The sequence below is a fragment of the Bufo bufo genome, chromosome 9 (genome assembly GCF_905171765.1).
Source record: "Bufo bufo chromosome 9, aBufBuf1.1, whole genome shotgun sequence".
NCBI classification, from domain to species: Eukaryota; Metazoa; Chordata; class Amphibia; order Anura; family Bufonidae; genus Bufo; species Bufo bufo.
In genome coordinates this window covers 113,002,057-113,029,406 of record NC_053397.1, presented here as the reverse complement: position 1 = coordinate 113,029,406, position 27,350 = coordinate 113,002,057, and the positions used below count along the sequence as shown (strand labels likewise).

General features: G+C 43.2%; 1 protein-coding gene across 5 annotated transcripts in view; it reads left to right on the top strand.

Annotated features, from left to right (window-relative positions):
- C9H1orf112 (chromosome 9 C1orf112 homolog) overlaps nucleotides 1-22,194 on the top strand; it is a 605,884-nt gene extending 583,690 nt beyond the window's left edge. For 4 of the 5 annotated variants that reach the window (XM_040407710.1, XM_040407711.1, XM_040407708.1 and 1 more), the window contains one exon: nucleotides 12,529-12,863. In XM_040407710.1, the coding sequence (XP_040263644.1) occupies nucleotides 12,529-12,723 (195 nt within the window). In that variant the 3' untranslated portion in view covers nucleotides 12,724-12,863. Of the gene's footprint in view, nucleotides 1-12,528; nucleotides 12,864-22,183 lie in introns of those variants that run through there. The other variant, XM_040407709.1, reaches the window with a different exon arrangement.
- Nucleotides 22,195-27,350: the final 5,156 nt, after the last annotated feature.

Genomic DNA, 27,350 nt, shown 5'->3' with positions numbered 1-27,350 from the left:
TGTATGCCACCCTATTTGTTTATGAACGTGAGAACCGTTTATTGGAGACACATGTTTTAAAAGACAGGATCTTCTGTATGGAAAAAAAATGGGCCAGGTATGGATTTCATGCAAGGGAAAAATAAAAAAGGAGAGAAAAAAATAAAATAAATAAAAACTCTCCCAGCTGGCATATGTTTATTAAAGCAGAGGAGGCCAAAGAATGGACTTAGGGATTCGAAGTATCTACAGAGGGGGTGTATGTAGGGTGAGGGTGGGGGAAGGCTGATTGAAAGAGGCCCATGATGGAAAATCTGCCAAAAAAGTGAAATTCTGAAATTTCATCTACATTTTCCTTTAATTATTATGGAACACCTAAAGGGTTAACAAAGTTTTGAAAATCAGTTTGAATACCTTGAGGGGTGTAGTTTCTAAAATGGTGTCATTTTTGGGTGAATTCTATTATGTAAGCCTCACAAAGTGACTAAAGACATGAACTTGTCCTTAACCACCTCAGCTCCCCTAGCTTAAACACCCTTAATGACCAGACCACTTTTTACAATTCTGCACTACACTACTTTCACGGTTTATTGCTCGGTCCTACAACTTACCACCCAAATGAATTTTACCTCCTTTTATTTTCACTAATAGAGCTTTCATTTGGTGGTATTTCATTGCTGCTGACATTTTTACTTTTTTTGTTATTAATCGAAATTTACCGAACTTTTTGCAAAAAAATGACATTTTTCACTTTCAGTTGTAATATTTTTTTTTTAAAAACTACATTTCTATATAAATTTTCTCTAACTTTATTGTTCTACATGTCTTTGATTAAAAAAAAATGCAATAAGTGTATATTTAATGGTTTGGGTAAAAGTTATAGCGTTTACAAACTATGGTACAAAAATGTGAATTTCCGCATTTTGAAGCAGCTCTGACTTTCTGAGCACCTGTCATGTTTCCTGAGGTTCTATAATGCCCAGATAGTAGAAACATCCCACAAATGACCCCATTTCGGAAAGTAGACACCCTAAGGTATTCGCTGATGAGCATAGTGAGTTCATAGAAGTTTTTATTTTTTGTCACAAGTTAGCGGAAAATGATGTTTTTTTTTTTTTCTTACAAAGTCTCATATTCCACTAACTTGTGACAAAAAATAAAAACTTCCATGAACTCACTATGCCCATCACGAAATACCTTGGGGTGTCTTATTTCCAAAATGGGGTCACTTGTTGGGTAGTTATACTGCCCTGGCATTTTAGGGGCCCTAATGCGTGAGAAGTAGTTTGAAATCCAAATGTGTTAAAAATGCCCTGTGAAATCCTAAAGATGCTCTTTAGAATGTGGGCCCCTTTGCCCACCTAGGCTGCAAAAAAGTGTCACACATGTGGTATCTCCGTCCTCAGAAGAAGTAGGGCAATGTGTTTTGGGGTGTCTTTTTACATATACCCATGCTGGGTGAGAGAAATATCTCTCTAAAAGTCAACTTTTCCCATTTTTTTATACAAAGTTGTCATTTGACAGAGATATTTATCTCACACAGCATGGGTATATGTAAAAAGACATCCCAAAACACATTGCCCAACTTCTCCTGAGTACGGCGATACCACATGTGTGACATTTTTTTGCAGCCTAGATGCGCAAAGGGGCCCAAATTCCTTTTAGGAGGCATTTTTAGACATTTGGATTCCAGACTTCTTCTCACGCTTTATGGCCCCTAAAATGCCAGGGCAGTATAAATACCCCACATGTGACCCCATTTTGGAAAGAAGACACCCCAAGGTATTCCATGAGGGGCATGCCGAGTTCATAGAAGATTTTATTTTTTGGCACAAGTTAGCGGAAATTGATTTATTTTTTTTTCTCACAAAGTCTCCCTTTCCGCTAACTTGGGACAAAAATTTCAATCTTTCATGGACTCAATATGCCCCTCAGCGAATACCTTGGGGTGTCTTCTTTCCAAAATGGGGTCATTTGTGGGGTGTTTGTACTGCCCTGGCATTTGAGGGTCTCCACAATCATTACATGTATGGCCAGCATTAGGAGTTTCTGCTATTCTCCTTATATTGAGCATACGGGTAATGATATTTTTTTTTTTTTGTTCAGCCTCTGGGCTGAAAGAAAAAATGAACGGCACAGATTTCTTCATTCGCATCGATCAATGTGGATGAAAAAATCTCTGCCAAAAAAAAAAAAAAAAGGAGGGGAAAGGCGTCTGCCAGGACATAGGAGCTCCGCCCAACATCCAAACCCACTTAGCTCGTATGCCCTGGCAAACCCGATTTCTCCATTCATATCAATCGAAGTGGATGAATAAATCATTACCGGGATTTATATTTTTATTTTTTATATACAAAGTGTTTGCCAAAGCATATGAACACCGCCCCTCAGCTCATATGCCTCGGCAAACGTATCTTTTTTACGGCAGAGGAAAAATCTCGTCTTGCATCGCCACATACACCGACTTTTGTGTAATCTGACAGCGGCGCAATGCTTCTGTCAGAATGCACATCAGTGCTGCAGCTCGTTCATCGGTTGTTCCACCTAGAAGGTAAAAAAAAAAAAGAAAAAACCAGGCCGCAACGCAATAAATTTATTAACATTAACTTTATATAACATTTGAACGGAACATTAACTTTTATAAACTTTATTTAACTTTTTGAACAGAACATAAACTTTTTTGGTTACCGGTGATTTTTTAAATTTTTTTACCTTTATAGAACAAACCTCTCCTTCCCCATGGGACAATGTTCAAAGCGCAAATCGCGCAGAGATGTGGCGAAGTACATTATGCGCTTTGTCCCAGGTGAAAGGAGAGGTTTGCAGCCGCTGTGAGTGAAAGGGCCCTAACAGCCCTGTGTGCCTGTTCTGTGTAACGCAATCCCTATGCTAAGTGTACCTGTGTGTGGTACTTCCGGAAACACTCCCCTAAGCATAGGGCAGGCTGGTCAGGACAGAAATAGTGGGTGTCACGCCTTATTCCACTCCTGCTACAGACACGACATCTTTTTCGGGGTGGCGCTTGGGTTGAGGTACCAGTAATGACACTGGGGAAATCACACTCATGTAGACGGCTCACTACACTGGTGGATGGGGCCACGGAACCTCCTGGATACAGGAGGTTCTCGATGATCTCTTCCTGAAATTTGAGGAAGGATCGTGTTCTCCCAGCCTTACTGTATAGAACAAAACTATTATATACAGCCAATTGAATCAAATATACAGACACCTTCTTATACCAGCGTCTGGTGCGTCGGGAAACTAAATAAGGAGCCAACATCTGGTCATTGAAGTCCACCCCTCCCAAATTATAGTCGTGGACTGAGAGGGGCTTTTCAATGACACTGGTTGCCCGTTCTATTTGTATTGTCGTGTCTGCGTGAATGGAGATGAGCATGTAAATGTCACGCTTGTCTCTCCATTTCACCGCGAGCAGTTCTTCTTTACACAAGGCAGCCGTCTCCCCTCTTGCAAGACGGGTGGTATAAAGCCGTTGGGGGAAGCTCCGGCGACTAGGTCGCGCGGTGCCACAGCAGCCAATCTGTTCTAGGAACAAATGCCTGAAGAGGGGCACACTTGTGTAAAAATTGTTCACATAGATGGTACCCCTTGCCAAATAAGGGTGACACCAAGTCCCAGACTGTCTTCCCACTGCTCCCCAGGTAGTCAGGGCAACCAACCGGCTCCAGGGTCTGATCTTTACCCTCAGACACGAAATTTGTGCGTATAGCCTGTGGCCCTTTCACAGAGCTTATACAATTTGACCCCATACCGGGCGCGCTTGCTTGGGATGTATTGTTTGAAGCCAAGGCGCCCGGTAAAATGTATAAGGGACTCGTCTATGCAGATGTTTTGCTCAGGGGTATACAAATCTGCAAATTTGGTGTTAAGGTGGTCTATGAGGGGCCGAATTTTGTGGAGCCGGTCAAAAGCTGGGTGGCCTCTGGGACGAGAGGTGCTGTTGTCGCTAAAGTGCAGGAAACGCAGGATGGCCTCAAATCGTGCCCTGGACATGGCAGCAGAGAACATGGGCATGTGATGAATTGGGTTCGTGGACCAATATGACCGCAATTCATGCTTTTTTGTTAGGCCCATGTTGAGGAGAAGGCCCAGAAAAATTTTAAATTCGGAAACTTGGACGGGTTTCCACCGGAAAGACTGGGCATAAAAGCTTCCCGGATTGGCGGCTATAAATTGAGTGGCATACCGATTTGTTTCTGCCACGACTAAGTCTAAGAGCTCCGCAGTCAAGAACAGCTCAAAAAATACCAGTGCCGAGCCGATCTGAGCTGTCTAAACCCGAACTCCAGACTGGGCGGTGAAAGGGGGAACTATTGGTGCGGCTGAAGTTGGGGGCTGCCAATCAGGGTTTGCCAGCACCTCAGGGACTCTAGGGGCTCTACGGGCCTGTCTGTGCGGTGGCTGCGACGGGGGAACTAATGCACGTGCCACCGTACCAGCTTCAACTGCCCTTCTGGGAGTGCTCGCCTCCTCAGCACTCCCTCAGTGCGCCTGCGCCGATGACGTCACCGAAAGAGAAGACGTCATCGGCGCAGGCGCACTGAGGGAGTGCTGAGGAGGCGAGCCTCCTTCTCTCAGAGCGCCTGTGCCGAATCAACAAAGGCGTGCAGTTTTTGAAATGCTGACAGGGCCAGCTGGAGGAGGAGATCGCGGCTGGCCCTGTCAGTCAACAGGAGGAGGGGGCGTTTTTTTGCGGCTGCTACCAGCAAGTAGACGCCCTACTTGCTGGTAGACAGGTAATTAGCATATTATAAAAGTACGTTTTTTTACATATCTACTGAACGAAAATGATTAATAACATAATGTATAGATATATCGCAGGATAGGGATTATAAGTACACAAAAAAAAAAGAGTTTAGTGGGGTGACAGAAGCCCTTTAAGGCCGAATGCACACGGCCGTGTTTCACGGCCTTGAGCGGTCCGTGGCAACACGGGCTGGATTCCTGCTGAGAGCAGGAGCGCACGTGTCATTGGTTGCTATGACGCCGTGCACTTCCTGCTGCCGCCGCAGTACAGTGTTACACTGGTATGATCTATACCAGTGTATTACTGTACTGCAGCGGCAGCAGGAAGCGCACGACGTCATAGCAACCAATGATGCAGTGCGCTCCTGCTCTCAGCAGGAATCCAGCCCTTGTTACCACGGACCGCTCACGGCCTTGTGCATTCGGCCTAAGGCTGCTTTCACACGAGCGAGTTGTACACTCCGGACTCGAAATGTGAGTATAAGACAGCTCCCATCCTGAACTCCTATCACTGCTGGAATCACATAGCATTATATTGATTTATGATGTTATGTAACCCTTACAGTTCTGGAATGTATTAGATAACATTAACAGCATTATGTCACTGTTATCTAATACATTGCAGAACTGTAAGGGTTACATAGCATCATAAATCAATATAATGCTATGCGACCCCGGCAGTGATAGGAGTTCAGGACGGGAGCTGTGTTATACTTACGCTCCGAGTCCGGAGTGAACAATTCGCTTGTGTGAAAGCAGCCTTAACCGAGGAAGGCATTGGGAAAGCAAAAAATACCTATTCCATGACAGTTTTGATTGTACAATGAAGCACAGCTATTATGCGACAAAAAAAACTCTGGTACATCTTGAAATCCTAGCGATATGCCCCCATTGTCTGAGATGGGAAAACCCCTTTAACCACCTCCGGACCGCTGTACGCACAGACGCGTCCTGGAGGTGGTTGATTCATTCCTCCTGGACGCGCCGGCGCGTCCTCTCGCGAGACGCGAGATTTCCTGTGAACGCGCGCACACAGGCGCGCGCGCTCACAGGAACGGAAGGTAAGAGAGTTGATCTCCAGCCTGCCAGCGGCGATCGTTCGCTGGCAGGCTGGAGATGTGTTTTTTTTAACCCCTAACAGGTATATTAGACGCTGTTTTGATAACAGCGTCTAATATACCTGCTACCTGGTCCTCTGGTGGTCCCCTTTGTTTGGATCGACCACCAGAGGACACAGGTAGCTCAGTAAAGTAGCACCAAGCACCACTACACTACACTACACCCCCCCCCATCACTTATTAACCCCTTATTAGCCCCTGATCACCCCTAATCACCCCTGATCACCCCATATAGACTCCCTGATCACCCCCCTATCATTGATTACCCCCCTGTCATTGATCAACCCCCTGTAAAGCTCCATTCAGATGTCCGCATGATTTTTACGGATCCACTGATAGATGGATCGGATCCGCAAAACGCATCCGGACGTCTGAATGAAGCCTTACAGGGGCATGATCAATGACTGTGGTTATCACCCCATATAGACTCCCTGATCACCCCCCTGTCATTGATCACCCCCCTGTCATTGATTACCCCCCTGTAAAGCTCCATTCAGACGTCCGCATGATTTTTACGGATCCACTGATAGATGGATCGGATCCGCAAAACGCATCCGGACGTCTGAATGAAGCCTTACAGGGGCATGATCAATGACTGTGGTGATCACCCCATATAGACTCCCTGATCACCCCCCTGTAAAGCTCCATTCAGATGTCCGCATGATTTTTACGGATCCACTGATAGATGGATCGGATCCGCAAAACGCATCCGGACGTCTGAATGAAGCCTTACAGGGGCATGATCAATGACTGTGGTTATCACCCCATATAGACTCCCTGATCACTCCCCTGTCATTGATTACCCCCCTGTAAAGCTCCATTCAGACGTCCGCATGATTTTTACGGATCCACTGATAGATGGATCGGATCCGCAAAACGCATCCGGACGTCTGAATGAAGCCTTACAGGGGCGTGATCAATGACTGTGGTGATCACCCCATATAGACTCCCTGATCACCCCCCTGTCATTGATTACCCCCCTGTCATTGATCACCCCCCTGTAAAGCTCCATTCAGACGTCCGCATGATTTTTACGGATCCACTGATAGATGGATCGGATCCGCAAAACGCATCCGGACGTCTGAATGAAGCCTTACAGGGGCATGATCAATGACTGTGGTTATCACCCCATATAGACTCCCTGATCACCCCCCTGTCATTGATTACCCCCCTGTAAAGCTCCATTCAGACGTCCGCATGATTTTTACGGATCCACTGATAGATGGATCGGATCCGCAAAACGCATCCGGACGTCTGAATGAAGCCTTACACGGGCGTGATCAATGACTGTGGTTATCACCCCATATAGACTCCCTGATCACCCCCCTGTCATTGATCACCCCCCCTGTCATTGATCACCCCCCCTGTCATTGATCACCCCCCCTGTCATTGATCACCCCCCTGTCATTGATCACCCCCCTGTCATTGATCACCCCCCTGTCATTGATCAACCCCCCTGTCATTGATCACCCCCCTGTCATTGATCACCCCCCTGTAAGGCTCCATTCAGACATTTTTTTGGCCCAAGTTAGCGGAATTATTATTTTTTTTTCTTACAAAGTCTCATATTCCACTAACTTGTGACAAAAAATTAAATCTCACATGAACTCACCATACCCCTCACGGAATCCAAATGCGTAAATTTTTTTAGACATTTATATTCCAGACTTCTTCTCACGCTTTAGGGCCCCTAGAATGCCAGGGCAGTATAAATACCCCACATGTGACCCCATTTCGGAAAGAAGACACCCCCAGGTATTCCGTGAGGGGCATATTGAGTCCATGAAAGATTGAAATTTTTGTCCCAAGTTAGCGGAACGGGAGACTTTGTGAGAAAAAAATAAAAAATATCAATTTCCGCTAACTTGTGCCAAAAAAAAAAAATTTCTATGAACTCGCCATGCCCCTCATTGAATACCTTGGGGTGTCTTCTTTCCAAAATGGGGTCACATGTGGGGTATTTATACTGCCCTGGCATTCTAGGGGCCCCAAAGCGTGAGAAGAAGTCTGGTATCCAAATGTCTAAAAATGCCCTCCTAAAAGGAATTTGGGCCCCTTTGCGCATCTAGGCTGCAAAAAAGTGTCACACATCTGGTATCGCCGTACTCAGGAGAAGTTGGGGAATGTGTTTTGGGGTGTCATTTTACATATACCCATGCTGGGTGAGATAAATATCTTGGTCAAATGCCAACTTTGTATAAAAAAATGGGAAAAGTTGTCTTTTGCCAAGATATTTCTCTCACCCAGCATGGGTATATGTAAAAAGACACCCCAAAACACATTCCCCAACTTCTCCCGAGTACGGAGATACCAGATGTGTGACACTTTTTTGCAGCCTAGGTGGGCAAAGGGGCCCATATTCCAAAGAGCACCTTTCGGATTTCACTGGTCATTTACCTACTTACCACACATTAGGGCCACCGGAAAATGCCAGGGCAGTATAACTACCCCACAAGTGACCCCATTTTGGAAAGGAGACACCCCAAGGTATTCCGTGAGGGGCATGGCGAGTTCCTAGAATTTTTTATTTTTTGTCACAAGTTAGTGGAAAATGATGATTTTTTTTTTTTTTTTTTTTTCATACAAAGTCTCATATTCCACTAACTTGTGACAAAAAATAAAAACTTCCATGAACTCACTATGCCCATCAGCGAATACCTTGGGGTCTATTCTTTCCAAAATGGGGTCACTTGTGGGGTAGGTATAATGCCCTGGTATTTTAGGGGCCCAAATGTGTGGTAAGGAGTTTGAAATCAAATTCTGTAAAAAATGACGAGTGAAATCCGAAAGGTGCTCTTTGGAATATGGGCCCCTTTGCCCACCTAGGCTGCAAAAAAGTGTCACACATCTGGTATCTCCGTACTCAGGAGAAGGTGGGGAATGTGTTTTGGGGTGTCATTTTACATATACCCATGCTGGGTGAGATAAATATCTTGGTCAAATGCCAACTTTGTATAAAAAAATGGGAAAAGTTGTCGTTTGCCAAGATATTTCTCTCACCCAGCATGGGTATATGTAAAAAGACACCCCAAAACACATTCCCCAACTTCTCCTGAATACGGGGATACCAGATGTGTGGCACTTTTTTGCAGCCTAGGTGGGCAAAGGGGCCCATATTCCAAAGAGCACCTTTTGGATTTCACTGGTCATTTACCTACTTACCACACATTAGGGCCCCTGGAAAATGCCAGGGCAGTATAACTACCCCACAAGTGACCCCATTTTGGAAAGAAGACACCCCAAGGTATTCCGTGAGGGGCATGGCGAGTTCCTAGAATTTTTTATTTTTTGTCACAAGTTAGTGGAAAATGATGATTTTTTTTTTTTTTTTCATACAAAGTCTCATATTCCACTAACTTGTGACAAAAAATAAAAACTTCCATGAACTCACTATGCCCATCAGCGAATACCTTGGGGTCTCTTCTTTCCAAAATGGGGTCACTTGTGGGGTAGTTATACTGCCCTGGCATTCTAGGGGCCCAAATGTGTGGTAAGGAGTTTGAAATCAAATTCTGTAAAAAATGACGAGTGAAATCCGAAAGGTGCTCTTTGGAATATGGGCCCCTTTGCCCACCTAGGCTGCAAAAAAGTGTCACACATCTGGTATCTCCGTATTCAGGAGAAGTTGGGGAATGTGTTTTGGGGTGTCTTTTTACATATACCCATGCTGGGTGAGAGAAATATCTTGGCAAAAGACAACTTTTCCCATTTTTTTATACAAAGTTGGCATTTGACCAAGATATTTATCTCACCCAGCATGGGTATATGTAAAATGACACCCCAAAACACATTCCCCAACTTCTACTGAATACGGAGATACCAGATGTGTGACACTTTTTTGCAGCCTAGGTGGGCAAAGGGGCCCACATTCCAAAGAGCACCTTTCGGATTTCACTGGTCAGTTTTTACAGAATTTGATTTCAAACTCCTTACCACACATTTGGGCCCCTAGAATGCCAGGGCAGTATAACTACCCCACAAGTGACCCCATTTTGGAAAGAAGAGACCCCAAGGTATTTCGTGATGGGCATAGTGAGTTCATGGAAGTTTTTATTTTTTGTCACAAGTTAGTGGAATATGAGACTTTGTAAGAAAAAAAAAAAAAAAATCATCATTTTCCGCTAACTTGTAACAAAAAATAAAAAGTTCTATGAACTCACTATGCCCATCAGCGAATACCTTAGGGTGTGTACTTTCCGAAATGGGGTCATTTGTGGGGTGTTTGTACTGTCTGGCCATTGTAGAACCTCAGGAAACATGACAGGTGCTCAGAAAGTCAGAGCTGCTTCAAAAAGCGGAAATTCACATTTTTGTACCATAGTTTGTAAACGCTATAACTTTTACCCAAACCATTTTTTTTTTACCCAAACATTTTTTTTTTATCAAAGACATGTAGGACAATAAATTTAGAGCAAAATTTATATATGGATGTCATTTTTTTTGCAAAATTTTACAACTGAAAGTGAAAAATGTCATTTTTTTGCAAAAAAAATCGTTAAATTTCGATTAATAACAAAAAAAGTAAAAATGTCAGCAGCAATGAAATACCACCAAATGAAAGCTCTATTAGTGAGAAGAAAAGGAGGTAAAATTCATTTGGGTGGTAAGTTGCATGACCGAGCAATAAATGGTGAAAGTAATGTAGGTCAGAAGTGTAAAAAGTGGCCTGGTCTTTCAGGGTGTTTAAGCACTGGGGGCTGAGGTGGTTAAATAAGAGTTGACGTTTCTGCTGGATTATCATTCTCAGTGTTTAATGCATGTCTCCTCAAATTCACTTCAGTGTGAGCAGCTCTGTAAGTAATTACCTTTTTCCACTGTGTAGTGGATGGACCTGTGTAATTCCTGTGACAGAGTTGCTTGGGATCAGCCAGGTTGCAGGGTGCAGAACCCTCGCCGATAATATATTTATGGTATATTCTGAGAATAGGCCATCAATGTTAAAGGTTTTTTCTGGGATTTTAATATCTATGACCTATCTTCAGGATAGATCATGAATGAATATCAGATCGGCAGGGGTTCGGCACCCTGTCGATCAGTGCAAGCGCTGCCTTCCCTTCATTGTTTATCTGCTTGCTGTTAACATCACAGCAGTGAGCAGGTGTAATTACAAGAAGCCGTCCTGTGCACATTCATGGGACAGCTCCTTCCTATTCAAGCGTACTATATATAGTTACAGCTGTGGATGGTTAATGTGTTAAATAAAAAATGGCACAAAAAGGTTAAATAACAATTTTAATGGCTTTTGTCACAAGATGGCATGAGATAACACTTTGATATGTGTTATCAGAATCAATTTTAGCTCGGCTACATCTGTAGGAATGAGCAGTCCCATAGATGTGAATGGGATGACATCTTGTAATTACACCTACTTGCCGTTGTGATGTCGCCAGTGAGTAGGTAAACAATGAAGGGAAGACAGTGCTGGAACGGCACGGCCTTCTCTTCAAACAGCTGGTCGGCCGGGATGCCGGGTGGTGGACTCCTGACAATCTAATATGGATGATTTATCCTGAAGTTTGGTCTTCAATTTTAAAATCCCGGAAAACACCTTTAAAATCCTGGAATACCTCTTTAAGAATTGTCAGTACAGCTTTGGTTTAGAATACAAACTACAATATGAAATCAGTTCAAGATAGGTAATGCAATGTATTCACAAACGTACTTGACTTTTTCATATCTACATTAGATCAGTGTCACACAGTTCTTTTTGGGCTTTGCAGTTTTTGGTGTTTTTTTTTTGGGGGGGGGGGGCTAGCCTTTTGGAAACATCACAATGTTAAATGGGAATCTATCAGAAATGTATAAACGCAGGACAAATAGGAGTTGGTTCTTTTTTTTGACGTGACGTTTAATAGCCCTTAATAGCCATATTGCCTAGAATTTTTCTCCAGTATACCTCCATTTTTTCCCAAATCGCATATGCAATGTGTATTGGTATTTTTATGACATTTGTGTATGACTTTGTTTTATCAATGCATGTTTCACAGAGAAAGTGACATCACAGAGAAAACATACTTAAAAAAAACAACAAAATCCATCGATTATGTTGGGTGTTTTTTGAGACCTTGTTCTGGCCAAAAAACACCCGCAATGAATAAAAGTGTGTGTGAAGGGGTTGTCCCATAACAGACAATGGGGGAATATCGCTAGGATATGCCCCCATTGTTATTTAAATGCGGGTTCCACCACTGAGACCCTCACCTGTATTGAGAACGGAGCCCCGTAAGTGGTGTAGGGCGCACTGCGCATGCGCAGCCACCCTTTATTAATTTTAAGTGAATGGGAGCGGTGGTCGGTCATGCACGATGTGCTCCCATTCACTTCTATGGGGAGAGTGCTTGCTGGGGCCCGACTGGAGTCCTCCAGCCACCCACACTTATAAGTCAATTGGGGGCATTTCCTAGCTAAAAATGGTTTTCAAGTATGAAAATTAGTCTTAACTTGTGTAGAAATTGTATTGTGCCAAATAGTAATATCAGTTTGTTTGTGTAAAACAATCTGTATTATCATCATAGTCATAGCTACAGCAATAATCAAAAACTACAGTGATAGTGTTTGTTTTCCTATAGAACGGAAAGAAGTGCAAAGTGTGTGTGTATATGGTGTTCCCTGCTATTGTACCTTATTTTCATCCTTTAATTATAAACTATTTTGTATTCTGCAGCCATCTACAAAGCGTCGTCGGCAAGCTACATTCACTGACGAGGAAATTGAAACACACATTAAAGGCGTGGAAAAATCCTTACTTTCAATACAGTCCCTATTACGGGAAAATCCCATACCACAGTGGCTCCCAGAAAAACTTTGCAGTATTCAAAGCCTACTAAAAAAAATACAAAATATTGCAGAAAAGATATAGTGTACAGTTACAGGTCAGTCTTTTAGTCTGCTATGTCATAAACAGTTATTCCAGTTTCAGAAATTGATGGCATGTCCTTAGAATATCAATTCATTGAAAACAAAGAAGTAGGCACATCTAACAAAAGAATAATATCACTCATACTGAGATGGGATTATTAGTGTTGAGCGAACTTCTGTTTTAAGTTCGGCGTCTAAAGTTCAGCTTCCGGTTAGCGGAGTATCCCGATATGGATTCCGAATTCCGTTGTGGTCCGTGGTAGCGGAATAATCGGCCATTATTGATTCCGCTACCACGGACCACAACGGAATTCGGAATCCATATCGGGATTCTCCGCTAACCGGAAGCCGAACTTTAGACGCCGAACTTAAAACAGAAGTTCGCTCAACACTAGTGATTATATATTAAAATATGTAAAATTTCTCGTTAAAGAAAAAAATTTACTTGAAGGTGTCAGTAATGCAAATAGAGCACATTGTATCCATTAGTAACTGAAATAGATACAAGCTAAATGGCATCACAGCACAGCAATTATTGTTCACACTGCGTTCTATCCAAGATGACATATCTATCCAAGATTACATAAGTGGTTAATATTTGGCACATAATAAATAATTAATTCTCTCCTGCCTACAATGGAAAGTATGTGAAAGTAAACCCAGCAAGCGTTTCTCAATTCAACAAGGTGCATTCTTTATTCCAGCATATAAGTATAAGTATTGAGGACATGTTTTGGCCTGTCCAGCCTTCCTCAACTGTTGAAGAAGGCTGGATGGGCCGAAACAAGTCCTGAAAACTTATACTTATATGCCGGAATAAAGATTTCACCTTGCTGAGATGAGAAGAGCTTACTGGGATTAATTTTCGCATTGTTTGTGGGGAAAGCAGGGAAATTCTGGCATTTAAAGTTTTATTTTTTGTTCTAAACCTCTCAATTAATTTGTGTCTACCTTCACAAACAGATCAATGTTTGTAAAGTCTCTCTGTGAGGGGAGCTGCTTATTAGCTATCCTTATACCAATAAATGGACCTAAACCCTCTTGTTGCATTGCCTGTTTATCCAGGCCCATTAATGCCTTAAAGTACTTTTTCTACTTTAGTTCTCTTGCGAACAAATTAATGTCCTTCACCCAGCCCAACACATCAAATTTGCTAGGCCCTTTTTAAAGGGATTCTGTCATGAGATTTGAGCCCGATAAGCTAAACATATGGCCAGGTCCATACTAATAACATGAATCCTAAACTGCCCTTATTAAACCTGCTTGTGGCTCCATTAGCCCAAAAAAATGGTTTTTATAAGCTGTCACTCACCTACCTAAGGTGCCTAAGGGGTTTTACGTTAACCCAGGGTGCCCGCCCACACCCCTCGCCGTCTGGTGCCCAGCGCCGCCTTCCTCAGCCCCACCTCCGCAATCCTCCCGTCCCTCTGCTAGATCTGGCGCCTGCGCATTAGGCTCAGCCTGATGCGCCGCGGACTCCTGGCAGCGGCTTCGTTGAGCGAAGTGTGCATGCGCCGCCTGATGCTCATGCGCACTTCGCTCAATGAAGCCGCTGCCAGGAGTCCGCGGCGCATCAGGCTGAGCCTAGTGCGCAGGCGCCGGATCTAGCAGAGGGACGGGAGGATTGTGGAGGCGGGGCTGAGGTGAGGAAGGCGGCGCTGGGCACCAGACGGTGAGGGGTGCGGGCGGGCACCCTGGGTTAACGTAAAACCCCTTGGGCACCTTAGGTAGGTGAGTGACAGCTTATAAAAACCAGTTTTTTGAGCTAATAGAGCCACAAGCAGGTTTAATAAGGGCAGTTTAGGATTCATGTTATTAGTACGGACCTGGCCATATGTTTAGCTTATAGGGCTCAAATCTCATGACAGAATCCCTTTAAGTAAATTGGACTTCTACATTGAGAGAGAATGAGAAAACAGATTGATGATTTGGAGATCCCCTTCCTCCATACCCTGCTTGTCAGTAATGGAGAATGGGACATCCCCATATTGTGGTTTAAATCTTGCAGATAGTCCTCCTCTCTCCAGAAAAACACTGAAGGGCATAGGGTGTAAAAATCTTCAGGTCTCTTAACAGAGAGAGAGGAGGATGTAAATTTAGAGGGAGACAGAGAGTGGTAGGGGCAGCATCACTATTTTTTATTTTTTTTATAGGTGCCCCCCATATCCAGTTATCAACTAAGGGAGACAGGATGTCGAGGCCTTGCACTCATCAATCCCCCATGATAGGCCGCAGTATTTGGCATGCAATGACTTCCCACTGACACTGCTGGATTTTGTCCTCACGCACAATGTCTTTCTATTTGGGGGCTCCCTGCGCACCAACGTATGCAAATGTGTACCTTGGGTGGTAGGAGGACAGATTTGTGTTTACAGAAAAGAAGGCTAAGTGAAAATCACATATAGACCCCTGGGTGAGGTATATTGATGTCATGTTACTATGGACCTCATCTTTATCAGATATCAATGGATTTGTATGTGAGCTCAATGTGAACAATCTTGGTTTGAGCTTCACAAGTGAAATCCATGAAACAACAATAGCATTCCGATGCCGACATTTTTTCAATTGTTCCTCAGAAGGGGTAATTTATCTTCTTACTTGTCCCTGTCCTGTGGGATATGTGAGGAAGACTTTTAGGCAGTTTCCACATTGGATACAGGAACATGTTCTAGGCAAGCAATACACCCCGGTGTCGAATCATTTTGTCACCATGCATGCGAGTGACTCTGCTTGCATGAGATTCCAAGGTATTGAATTGATACTGCCACCTGAGAGAGGTGGGGATTGAGACAAATTGATTATGAGGAAAGAGTCACAATGGACCTTTAGGCTACATCCTTTAAAGCTGTATGGTATTAATGATCATATTTCTTTCTCCTGCTTCATTAATAAGAGGGTTCTTTAAGTGGACTGTTAACATAAGGGCTGGCTGTCTTTATGTATGTCATTAAGAATAGTGCCATCCTTTGTAGCCCTCATTCTCTTCATCCCTTTTCCGCCAGTCAAGTGCTATCATCCCCTCATATATCTGGGTGAGAGGGTCTATTTGAGATCTTAGGTACCGTTCAGGGGACATGGTTCCCTATTTGTTGCATTTTGGCTTTCCAATTTTGACTTTATTCCAATGGTTCTGGTATGAAGAATATTCCCTCTGACACGTAGAATACTCTTTTCTCCATTATATGCACGGATTATAGCTGTTTATTTTATGTGGTAATTTGCCTAGTTATCTTCTTCTCCCACACCTTCTACAATTTGGACGTGAGTTCACTATCCTGGGACATGGGAAATTCCCTTTTGCCATATAGGCCCACTTTATTAGGAGGCATATGGGTTTGCTGCTTTGTCTGCAGCCCACGATCTTGCACAGGACGCGAATGTAGCATCCTATTCCCCTAACAACAGATTCTTCACGGCACTACATCCTTCTACTGACGTGAGCCTTAATAATGCGTTGATGAAGCGTATGGGGTGTGATGTACTTCCATACTAGAGCCGGCAGCACTACTGAACTTTAATGTGTTTTCTGCCCTACACAGATGTCAGTAAAAATGAATTACATGAATATCCCACTGACCTCTGAAGAAATAGGGATATGGAAACTTGTAGGGTTCTCTATTAGTAAAATAGCATTGGTCATTTGAATCTGGGATTGGTACATAAGGGGGATAGGGTGTCCCTTGAGTCACCAATAGTGTCTAATAGGATTGGGGGCAACTTTTTACCTGATTCACATTATCCCTAAACTCCTGTGTTCTCTTAACCAAAGTGTGGGAGGGTGTTTTGCTCAGTCTGCATTCAATTGCACAGTCAATACTATGGCAGGTCTCTCGAGCCACTCTTTTTTATTGTATTATAGGCAGTAGGGAATGAATGATTTAGTATGTACCACATATTAACCACTTATGTGACATAGATCTTGGCCAGATTGCTGTGATGTGAGGCCATTTAGCTTGTATCTATCTATCTATTTAATTTACTGATGGATACAGTGGGCCAGATTTATCATTACGCTCACTCCACTTTCACATATGGCTAAAGTCAGTTTTAGCCAAGTCAGATTTATGATCGGCCCTTTAAGACTGCAATAAATGTGGTTTGACGGTAGCAGTTTATCCGTCAGTAAGCAGCTTTACAAAAGTCGCACATCTTTACGAAAAAGTCGCACGTTTTTACGAAAAAGACGCATGTTCTATTAAAAAGTCTCATAAGATAAGCATGGTCCTCACTGGAGTGAAATTGCGCATTTTTTTGCGACTTTTTTGCGACTTTTTAAATAGTCCCAATAGTAATTCTGTCTAGAGATTCATTTACATAAGAAAACACGCCCACTTTCAGAAAACTGGCGAGCATAGTGCAGAGCAGAAAAAAGTCGCAAATTTGTGCGCAGTTTTAGTGTTTGCGCATTTTTTTGCGACTTTTTCACTCCATTATTCGGACTTGAGCTAATGATAAATCTGAGCTAATGATAAATCTGGCCCAATGTGTTCTATTTGATAGTTCTGAAACCTTAACCAGTTAACCATTCACATTCATTTTTTTATTTTTTTTTATTTTAGTGCATACCAATAAAGTTTATATGTTTTAATATATAATCACATCTCAGTATCAGTAACATATCCTTGGAATATGCCATCACTTAGAATCTGTCGCAAGGATATCGGAATGCCATTACTTACATACAGTACATACAATACAATTTTTATGCAGTTTGAGATACAGGTTTTGGTGCAATTTTGTGAGCCAAAGGCAATAGTGGATCCAGCAGCAGTATAATTCCTACCTTTTATATTTCGCATTCCTTTTAAATCCACTCTTGGCTTTGCCTCCAAAAATTGCTACAACACTGCATGTGTGGATCCAAAGGGTTATTATCCTCTCTTACCTTGTACCCTGTTTGTATTCAGGTATTGTTCATAATGTTCACATTCACTATCCTATTAGCATGTGTTCTATTGATATAGCATTTTTGCTGACTTAAAAAGCATAGTTGATTAAGTTTTACAATACAAAGAGTCCTTGCAAAAAATGGAGTATTCATCATGGTATATGTCATTAGCCAATTGTATGGCACATAAGTGCATATGACAGGGCTGTATACATTAGAGTTTATGCTGTTACCCTTTTACCATATAGATGTTTGTATTCATATGCTAATCACACATGGATACCCACAGGATATTAAAGATTCAAAACCGCATAAATTACTTCCAGTCAACAACTTTATTACTCATGACATCCAAAAGTCTTAGATCATACGGTAAATAAATCTATGCTTCCTTATAAGGTTTGTTTAAGCATGCATCTCAAGACAGTTACAATAACCCCAACATGAAATAAACCAAACTAACTAGAACATATACAATACATATAGGGGCGGGCTGAGAACCCTCAGGGCCCCTGGGCAAAATAAATCAAGGGTCCCCTTCCAGGCCCCACCCATGTTCCGCCTCCAGCCACACCCATGTTCTGCCTCCAGCCTGAAGAGGGGTATTTCTAACAGAGTCCCTCTAAGTGTCCAGTAGAGAGTGTGTTAGAATGAATTCCCTCCAGGCCCCATTAGAGACTACAATGGAGTCAGTCTAATAGGCTTGGAGGGGGGTCTTTCTAACAAAGGCCATCTAAGTGTCCATTAGAGAGTGTGTTAGAAAGAATCCCCTCCAGGCCCCATTAGAGACTACAATGGAGGGAAATCTTTCTAATGGGCCATTGAGGGCGGTCTTTCTGGCAGAGGACATCTCAGTGTCCTTTAAAAACTGTGTTAGAAAGAGTCCCCTCCAGGTCACATTAGAGACTACAATGGAGTCTAATGGGTCCTGGAGGGGGGTCTCTCCAACACTATGGTTCCTATTCACAATATAACAACACAACATAGCTCTCTGATGCCTAGGCCAAGTTGGCTCCTACCTTAATTACGGTTGGTGGCTGGCAGTCTGTGGCTTGCTGGCTACCGCTGGCAGGCTGTGGCTTGCTGATTTGCAGGCTGTGGGCTTTCTGGCTGGATGGCTGTGGGCTCACTGGCTATGGCTTGCTGGTTGGCAGGCTGTGGGCTTGCTGGCTGTAGGCCTGTGGCTGGATGGCTGTGGGCCTGGGGGTGGCTGGCTCTCTGGGACTGGCTGGCTCTGTGCCTGGCTGGCTCTGGACCTGGGGGTGGCTGGCTCTCTGAAACTGGCTGGCTCTAGACCTCGGGGTGCCTGGCTCTCTGGGACTGGCTGGCTCTGTGCCTGGCTGGCTCTGGACCTGGGGGTGACTGGCTCTGGGCCTGTGAAAAGAAAAAAGATAGAGGGTTAATCCAAGACTTCCCTGAACAAAATTCAGGGGAGGTCAGAGAGTAACAGACAGGGCACCAAAGGGTGGATATTTTAGAGATTGTTCAGAGTGATAGGTTGGACAGCTATGATAAAGCAATGGAAGTCTAGAGAGGCTGATAGATAGGTGATAGTCACATAAAAGAAAAAGGCAAAAATAGGTAACCACACTGGCGGCGCCAGTCTATCTATAAAAAAATTATCTGTATTCAGGCTATTAGGTCTGCCCGTCTGGACTACTCAATGTTTTTATACGTATATCAGTATATAGACATGTAATATAATATAAAAACGTGCTTCAGTGGTTAGACGCAAGGACCAATATGTACCTGTAGACACCATGACCATAGAAGCGTGTAGAGGTCAATGTGGTCCCACTTACGTTTTGGGGTTCCGGTGACCAACAGTTGGTCCAAAGTAGACAAGGTAATTAAAAGAAACTTAAAAAGGAACACTACTCACTTCACCAGGGAAAAGTTTTGTGGGATAAAGCTCAAGACACCCACAAAACTTCCTCCCTCGCCTTGGTCGCTTGTAGAATCTTTGGAAGAAACAGCAGTCCCTCTGCTGTTTCTTCCAAAGATTCTACTGTGGGCCAACTGTTGGTCACCGTCACCCCAAAGACGTAAGGCGGACCTCACTGACCTCTACACGCTTCTATGGTCATGGTGTCTACAGGTATATCGGTCCTTGTGTCTAACCACTGAAGCACGTTTATGTACTATATTACATGTCTAAATACTGATATATGTATAAAAACATTGAGTAGTCCATACAGGCAGACCTAATAGACTGAATACGGATAATATTTCTTATAGATAGACTGGCGCCTGTGGTTACCTATTTTTTCCTTTTTCTTTTATCTGGCTCTGGGCCTGTGGCTGGCTGGCACTAGGCCTGGGGCTGGCTCAAATGTGTGGCCGATCGGCCCAAGCACAAGCCAAGTTTCTTGCCTTTCACTTAGTTGTTACTTGTTCAGGCAGTGTGCGGAGATGATCCATCCGCATTCCGCACAGTTTGCAGTGCAGGCACAGCTGAAAAAAATCCGGCCTCAAAGCGGCCTCTGAAGGCATTGCACGTCGACGTCAGTACGCGACGACGACGGCGCGCCTCCGCGCCGCACAGGACGCCATGGCCGGGCCCCTCCCAATGTGTAGCTCCGGCCGCCAGGCCCCTTTTCCCACGTAACTTACGTGACATGACGTAAGTAGCTCCGACGGCTGGGCCCCATAGCCTGCCTGATGTATGTTGTGTGGTATGCGTACAGAAAATTATTTCACCCGGACCTGCCCGATGTCTCTGAGCCTAAGAGACATCGGACGGGTGAAATAATTTTCTGCACTGGGCAGTGGCCACCGGGCCCCCTTCCCGGCCGGGCCCTCGGACCATGTCCGAAGTGCCCGACCGCTCAGTCCGCCCCTGCATACATGTGCACAATACTATTAATCAAAGGATATCATCATATCTACCGTCCATCGGTCTTTCTTACACAGCTGTGTGATGTTCCTTTTCCTCCTGCTCCTTCTTCCCCTATATCCTCCTGCTCTTGCTTCTTCTTCTTATACACATTTTAGCAATTGACTCTAATGTGGCCTGTTCTGATTGGTCATATCATAGGTACTTGATGGATTGTTTTTGTATATATCCAAATAAGGCAGGTTGGAGTATGCCATTATTCTTTACTGATATTTATGACCTATCCCTTAGCTACCCCTAGACAAATCTGACATTTTTTCCTTGGGATTTTACACCAAGGAACTGGTTTAGTGGGTTATAATGATCAGTTCCTGGGTATTCCTTCACAGTTGTCCGACATGTCCTCCTCCATATCTGGGATACACAAACACAACCATAGTATTGTAATTATATACATGTATATCCATATCCCTAATACCATAAAACAGAACTGTACATATATATATTATCATAACAACCCCTTATTACTATACTATTACCATTTTTCCCTGTTGATATACATATAAATACCTTATGATTGGAATATTTGGTATACAGTAATGTGGTTGTCGTAGTTCATATCAACTCTCCACAACAGTATTTCCTGCCTGACATTCCTCCTGGGACAAACACAGGAGTTTACTGAGGTGTGTTGGACATGCATAGCCAGACCGGGTGTATCTAGGCAAGGTGAAAAGTTGACTAGCACATTGATACGACTTTATATTCACAGTTTACTCTTATGAAGAAAATGAATAAGCAATTATATGCCATTGTGCATTTGGTAACAACGCTAGCTGTAATCAGAACCACCTATAGCTGACTAGGACAAACAAGTTACTGTCAAGCTAGAAATGTATTGATTACCATTTTTGTTTTGAACACTGTAACCATAGACATTAAAGGGATTCTGTCACCAGGTTTCACCCCCTCCAGATAAAAATATGGTTATGTTCATGGAGCTTTCACGATTGCTAATGTGATCTTATAAATGTAATCTGTAGGCTCATTTTGCTCAAAAAACGCTATTACTAACCTGTCAATCAACAGAATAAGGTTCCCAAGGGGATGTAAATGGATCGAAGCTGCCGCCCGCACCCGCCGCCGTTCGCGCCCAGCTCCGCCTTTCCCGACCTCAGCGCCGCCTCATAATCCTGTGTGACGCCTCCGGCTCTCCCTCCCTCCCCCCTCCTTCTGCTCTAACATCTCGCGCGTGCGAACAGGGCTCTGCCAGTGTGCAGGTCATCGAGAGGTTGAGCGAAGTGCCGGCGCATGCGCACTTCGCTCTATGAAGCCGAACTGAGAAGTCCGCACGGGCGCAACATGTAGAAAAAAATTAAAAACAAATTTGCCTTACCTGTTTCTGGTGAAAGAACGCCCTTAGTCATCGCAGGATATACAGAAAAAGTAGCCTGTTTAAATACATGAATGCACAAAGGCATGATGGGAAGCAGGTAGAGGTATCATAAAATCTGGAGGATACTCATGACAAAAGTACGTATATATCACAAAGAATATAATAATTATAGTACTTATGAGGCAGAAGAAAAGTGGTTGACCATAATTTTAGGTGGCGTTCAGAGGACCTACACAATTTTCCTACAAAAAAATAACAAACCTGTAAACCTAGAGTTGTTACTCTAGGTTTACAGGTTTGTCTGGTGTTGTAATACCAGACCTTCAGTTTCACTTTTGCAGCGTTCTTTCACCATGCCCCAGACTCTTCACAGTGTTAATCATTCATGCCTTTGACTACTACAGGTGCATCTCAATAAATTAGAATATCATCATTTCAGTAATTTGATTCAAAAAGTGAAACTCATATATTGTATAGATTTGTTACACACAGAGTAATCTACAGGGTGGCCCATGAAAAAGTAGCACACCTCCAGTGATATTATGACAAAATGAACGAGCAAGAGGATTGTTTTTTTTTTGTTGTTTTTTTTTAGTTACCCGCAAGTCGCAATAGATGCTGAAAGTGGTCTCTGTTCAGGTCTATGCATCTTTGAGCATGTTGGATTATGTTGGCTGATAGTGCTTGCAGCATTTCAACAGTGATGCTGTGGATAGTGTTTGTGATGTTTTCCTTGAGTTCATACAGGGATGTGCATTGTTGGTGTACACTTTCTGTTTCAAATTTCCCCAAAGATAAAAATCGCACGTGGACAAGTCTGGGGAATGTGGTGGCCATAACCCCTTGCTCACAGTTCGCTCCTCCGTAAACAGTTCCTAAACCTGTACCAGTGAGTTCCTTGAGGTGTGGCATGTTGCCCCATCTTGTTGGAAAAAGCAAGGCATTTTTCTTCTGCAGTATCACTGTTGAAGAGCTGCAAGCAGTTTCAGCCAACCTAATCCGACGTGCCCAAAGATGCATAGATTGAACGGGGACCACTTTCAGCATCTTTTTTAACTTGTGGGTAGTAAAACAAAAAAAACAATACACTTGCTCATTTATCTTGTCATACTATTGTTAAAGGCAGGCTACTTTTATGTGGGTCACCATGTATTTCAAGTGTTTATTTCTTTTAATGTTGATGATTATGGCTTACAGCTAATGAAAACCCAAAAGTCAGTATGTCAGAAAATTATAATATTGTGAAAACGTATTGTAGACTCATGGTGTCACACTTTAATCTGATAATCAATGCAAAATACCTGCAAAGGTTTTCTAATCCTTTATATGGTCCCTCAGTAGGCTACACAATTAAGGGGAAGACTACTGACTTGAAAGTTGTCCAGAAGACATTGACAATCCCCCACAAGGAGGTTAAGCCACAAAAGGTTATTGCTAAAGGATCTGGCTTTTCACAGAGTGCTGCATCCAAACATATTAATGGAAAATTTAGTTGAATCGTCAAGAGAGGTCTATACAAGGAGTGGATTGTGGTTGGAGGCAGTGCTTCAACAGCTATCACATACCGACGTTTCCAGGACATGGGCTACAAACTGTCGCATTCTTTGTGTCAAGACACACATGGCCCAGAGACAACGCCAGAAGTGTCTTACCTGGGCTAAAGAGAAAAAGACTGGACTGTTGCTCAGTGGCTCAAAATTCTGTTTTCAGATGAAAGTAAATTTTGCATTTCATTTTCGGAAATCAAGGTCCCAGAGTCTAGAGGAAGGGTGGAGAGGTACACAATCCAAGTTGCTTGAGGTCCAGTGTGAAGTTTTAGGGAGCATCTAAAATTTAATGTGGCAACTAACATTTAATGTTGATAAGTGCAAGTTAATGCACCTGGGGCGTAAAAACCCGAGAGCAGAATATAAAATCAGTGATACAGTCCTAACTTTAGGGGTCATTATTTCAGAAGACTTAAAGGTAGGCAGAGAATGTCATAGAGCCACAGGAAATGCTAGCAGAATGCTTGGGTGTATTGGGAGAGGCATTACCAGTAGAAGGAGGGAGGTGCTCATGCCGCTCTACAGAGCACTAGTGAGACTTCATTTGGAGTATTGTGCTCAGTACTGGAGACCATATCTCCAGAAGGATATTGATACTTTGGAGAGAGTTCAGAGAAGAGCTACTAAACTGGTACATGGATTGCAGGATAAAACTTACCAGGAAAGATTAAAGGACCTTAACATGTATAACTTGGAAGAAAGACGAGACAGAGGGGATATGATAGAAACTTTTAAATACATAAAGGGAATCAACAAGGTAAAAGAGGAGAGAATATTTAAAAGAAGAAAAACTGCTACAAGAGGACATAGTTTTAAATTAGAGTGGCAAAGGTTTAAAAGTAATATCAGGAAGTATTACTTTACTGAGAGAGTAGTGGATGCATGGAATAGCCTTCCTGCAGAAATAGTAGCTGCAAATACAGTGAAGGAGTTTAAGCATGCATGGGATAGGCATAAGGCCACCCTTCATATAAGATAGGGCCAAGGGCTATTCATAGTATTCAGTATATTGGGCAGACTAGATTGGCCAAATGGTTCTCATCTGCCGACACATTCTATGTTTCTATGTCATCTGCTGGTGTTGGTCCACTGTCTACCAGGCTTTGTTGAGATGCTGCTTTTCATTGCCAGCAGGACTTGGCACCTGCCCACACTCCAAAAACTACCAGTACCTGGTTTAATAACCACGGTTTCATTGTGCTTGATTGGCCATTAAACTCGCCTTACCTAAACCCCATAGAGAATCTAGGGGGTATTGTCAAGAGGAAGATAAGAGACACCAGACCCAAAAATGCAGACAAGCTAAGGGGCGCTATCCAAGCAACCTGGGCTATCTCTGCAGTGCCACAGGCCGATTGCCTCCATGCCACGCCGCATTGGTGCAGTAATTCATGCAAAAGGAGCCCTGACCAGGTATTAGTGAATATATTGTACATAATTTTTAATTAAAAAAAAAAAAAAAAAACATTTTTAAATTCATTTTATTTAATCTAATTTTCTGAGATACTAACTTCTGGATTTTCATAGCTGTAAGCCATAATCATCAACATAAAAAAAAAAATGAACGTTTGTAATAGATCACTTTGTGTGTAAGTAATCTGTATAATATGAGTTTCACTTTTTGAATTGAAATACACTATTCACAGAAAGTTAGGAAATTTGCCTTTCAGGTGAAATATATGGAAGGCGTAAAAAGTTCACGCTACAGTGATATTAGATCATGAAATGTTGTAGAAATTTGCTTTGCATCAGATGCACATATCCAAGCTGAACCACAAAGAATTTCCCTTGTGCTTAAAAGCACATGTATCAAGCTCTTTTGTGTAAGGAAAGGTAACACTCTTCAAGAGTCAGACAAGGTGGTGTTTCACTGTAGACTTCTGTTCAGCCCTCCTCCTCCTGGCCAGTCTCTTCACCTTTATTTTATAGCCACAAAAAGGTATAACAATAGAAAGGGGCAGGCCCGTCACCCAACCACTTCCTTCATGTAACAAACATACAGGAAGTGATGATATACAGGAAAATGAGAAACCACCATCACTTCTCAGACCTTTTACTGGGCTAAGCCCGCCCTCCATGCCACATGGACACCCAATAATATAATATTACAGATAGGCAGGTACAATCCACCTCATGCCTTGACCAATAGAAATACATTTCAGAACTGGGATGGACATATTTTGACACCTCCTGAGAGTGCCGGTGGGTGGAGCTCAAACATGCTCACAATCCACCACCACTCCCAGGACATGTGGAAATGCTTCCAAATGAATCGGCCTTTACAAATCTCCTACTGACCCAAAGTAAACCTCTGTTAGACATGGTTCCGAAAGGGGGGATCAGTCCCTGAGGAAGGTCTTTTAAAACGGGGTTGACCAAGAAAGATTATATAGCATTCACATGGACACCAGTCCCACCAACCAATGTTTCATGTTGGGGCCCTCATGGTTCAGTGAGACCGGCATCAGCGTGCTATAACCCACTGTCGCTGATGAGGACCCGCTGGTAGCTTTCACTAAGAACATTGCTCTCAGAGCCAGCAGCCATTAGATCCCCCTCAAACTAACGGTGGCAGCTTCCACATGGGGGAGTAGGAACCCGAGTGCTGATCTATAGAATTTCCCTGGTACCGTCTTGACCCGATCGCGCTTTCTTATAACCATAATCCGGTCTGACTTTACACAGGGAGGCATATACAAAATAAACCTACATAACATTCCTAAGCTAAAGAGAAAGTCCACTATAGTCATCCTATGCTAATAAAAATTTCCACGACAGAAAGTAGGGCATTTAAGTAGAAGCATGCAATGGCCATTTCCTCATCTCAAACATATTGAAACAAAAGCCAACAACAGTGGTGGGTATACCCCCACAAAAAACGTCAAGGTCTCAATAACTTGTCATGTGGCCTTGAACATCAGTTGCTTGACAACAACGTCTCTTGCTGGTCACAAGTCAACTTATTGTCTGCTAAGCTATCTTCTTGAAGTGCAGCTTTCAGGTCATTCAGGTTCTGGAGTGCAGCGTTACTTGCCTCTACACGGCGACTCAGCTGATCCCATAGGTTTTTAATGGCATTCATGTCTGGCGAAAGTGCAGACCACTCCATTTGAGGTACTCCACTCTCCAGCAGCCGGTCCCTAATTATGTTATCTCAATGAGCTGGTGCATTGTCGTCCATAAAGATTAAATTAGGCCTGTGGCCAATTACTGAATTAATGATGCCATTTAAGTAGTATGGGCTTATCACTTTACCATTTGCAAAGTGTAGGGCACGCTAGACACACCTGCCAACGCAGTAACACCACCACCAAAGGCTCATCTGGTGACAACAGTTAGCGCTCTCCTTGATGTCTCCAACATTGTTGGCGGTCATCATTTCTGCTCAGAGTGAATCGACTTTCATCCGTGAACAGCACTGAGGCCCACTGGTCCCTTGTCCAGCATAGATGATCCCTGGCCCATGCAAGACAGTGATGCTTGTGCCTTGTAATGTGGTCAGGTACCCTGCACACAGACCAACCTCACTGATGTAAAGCTTTTTGAATGGTCTGATGTGAAACTTGGGTGCCTCTCACCTTCCTTAAATGTGCCTGGAGTTGTGTGGCATTCATCATTCGGTTCCGCAGGGCATTGTTCACAATGAAGCAGTCATCAATGTGGGATGTGGCCAAAGGACGTCCACTTCTATGCTTATCTGTGACTCTTGCAGTCTCTCTGTATCTCTGTTGCAACCTGCTGATGACACTCTAAGCTCAGTGGCCACTTCTACCTGAGAACATCCTGCTTAAAGGCTCACAATGGCGAGGTATTGTTGAACAATTGTTAGGTATTGTCTTGGTCTCATGATGTCAAAATGTGAACAGCATGATGAGGAGAACTGTTTAAATACCAATTCTCATTGAATCAGGAAATTTATTGGGCGATTCATGGATCAAACACCTGTTGTGAATTTTGCCGT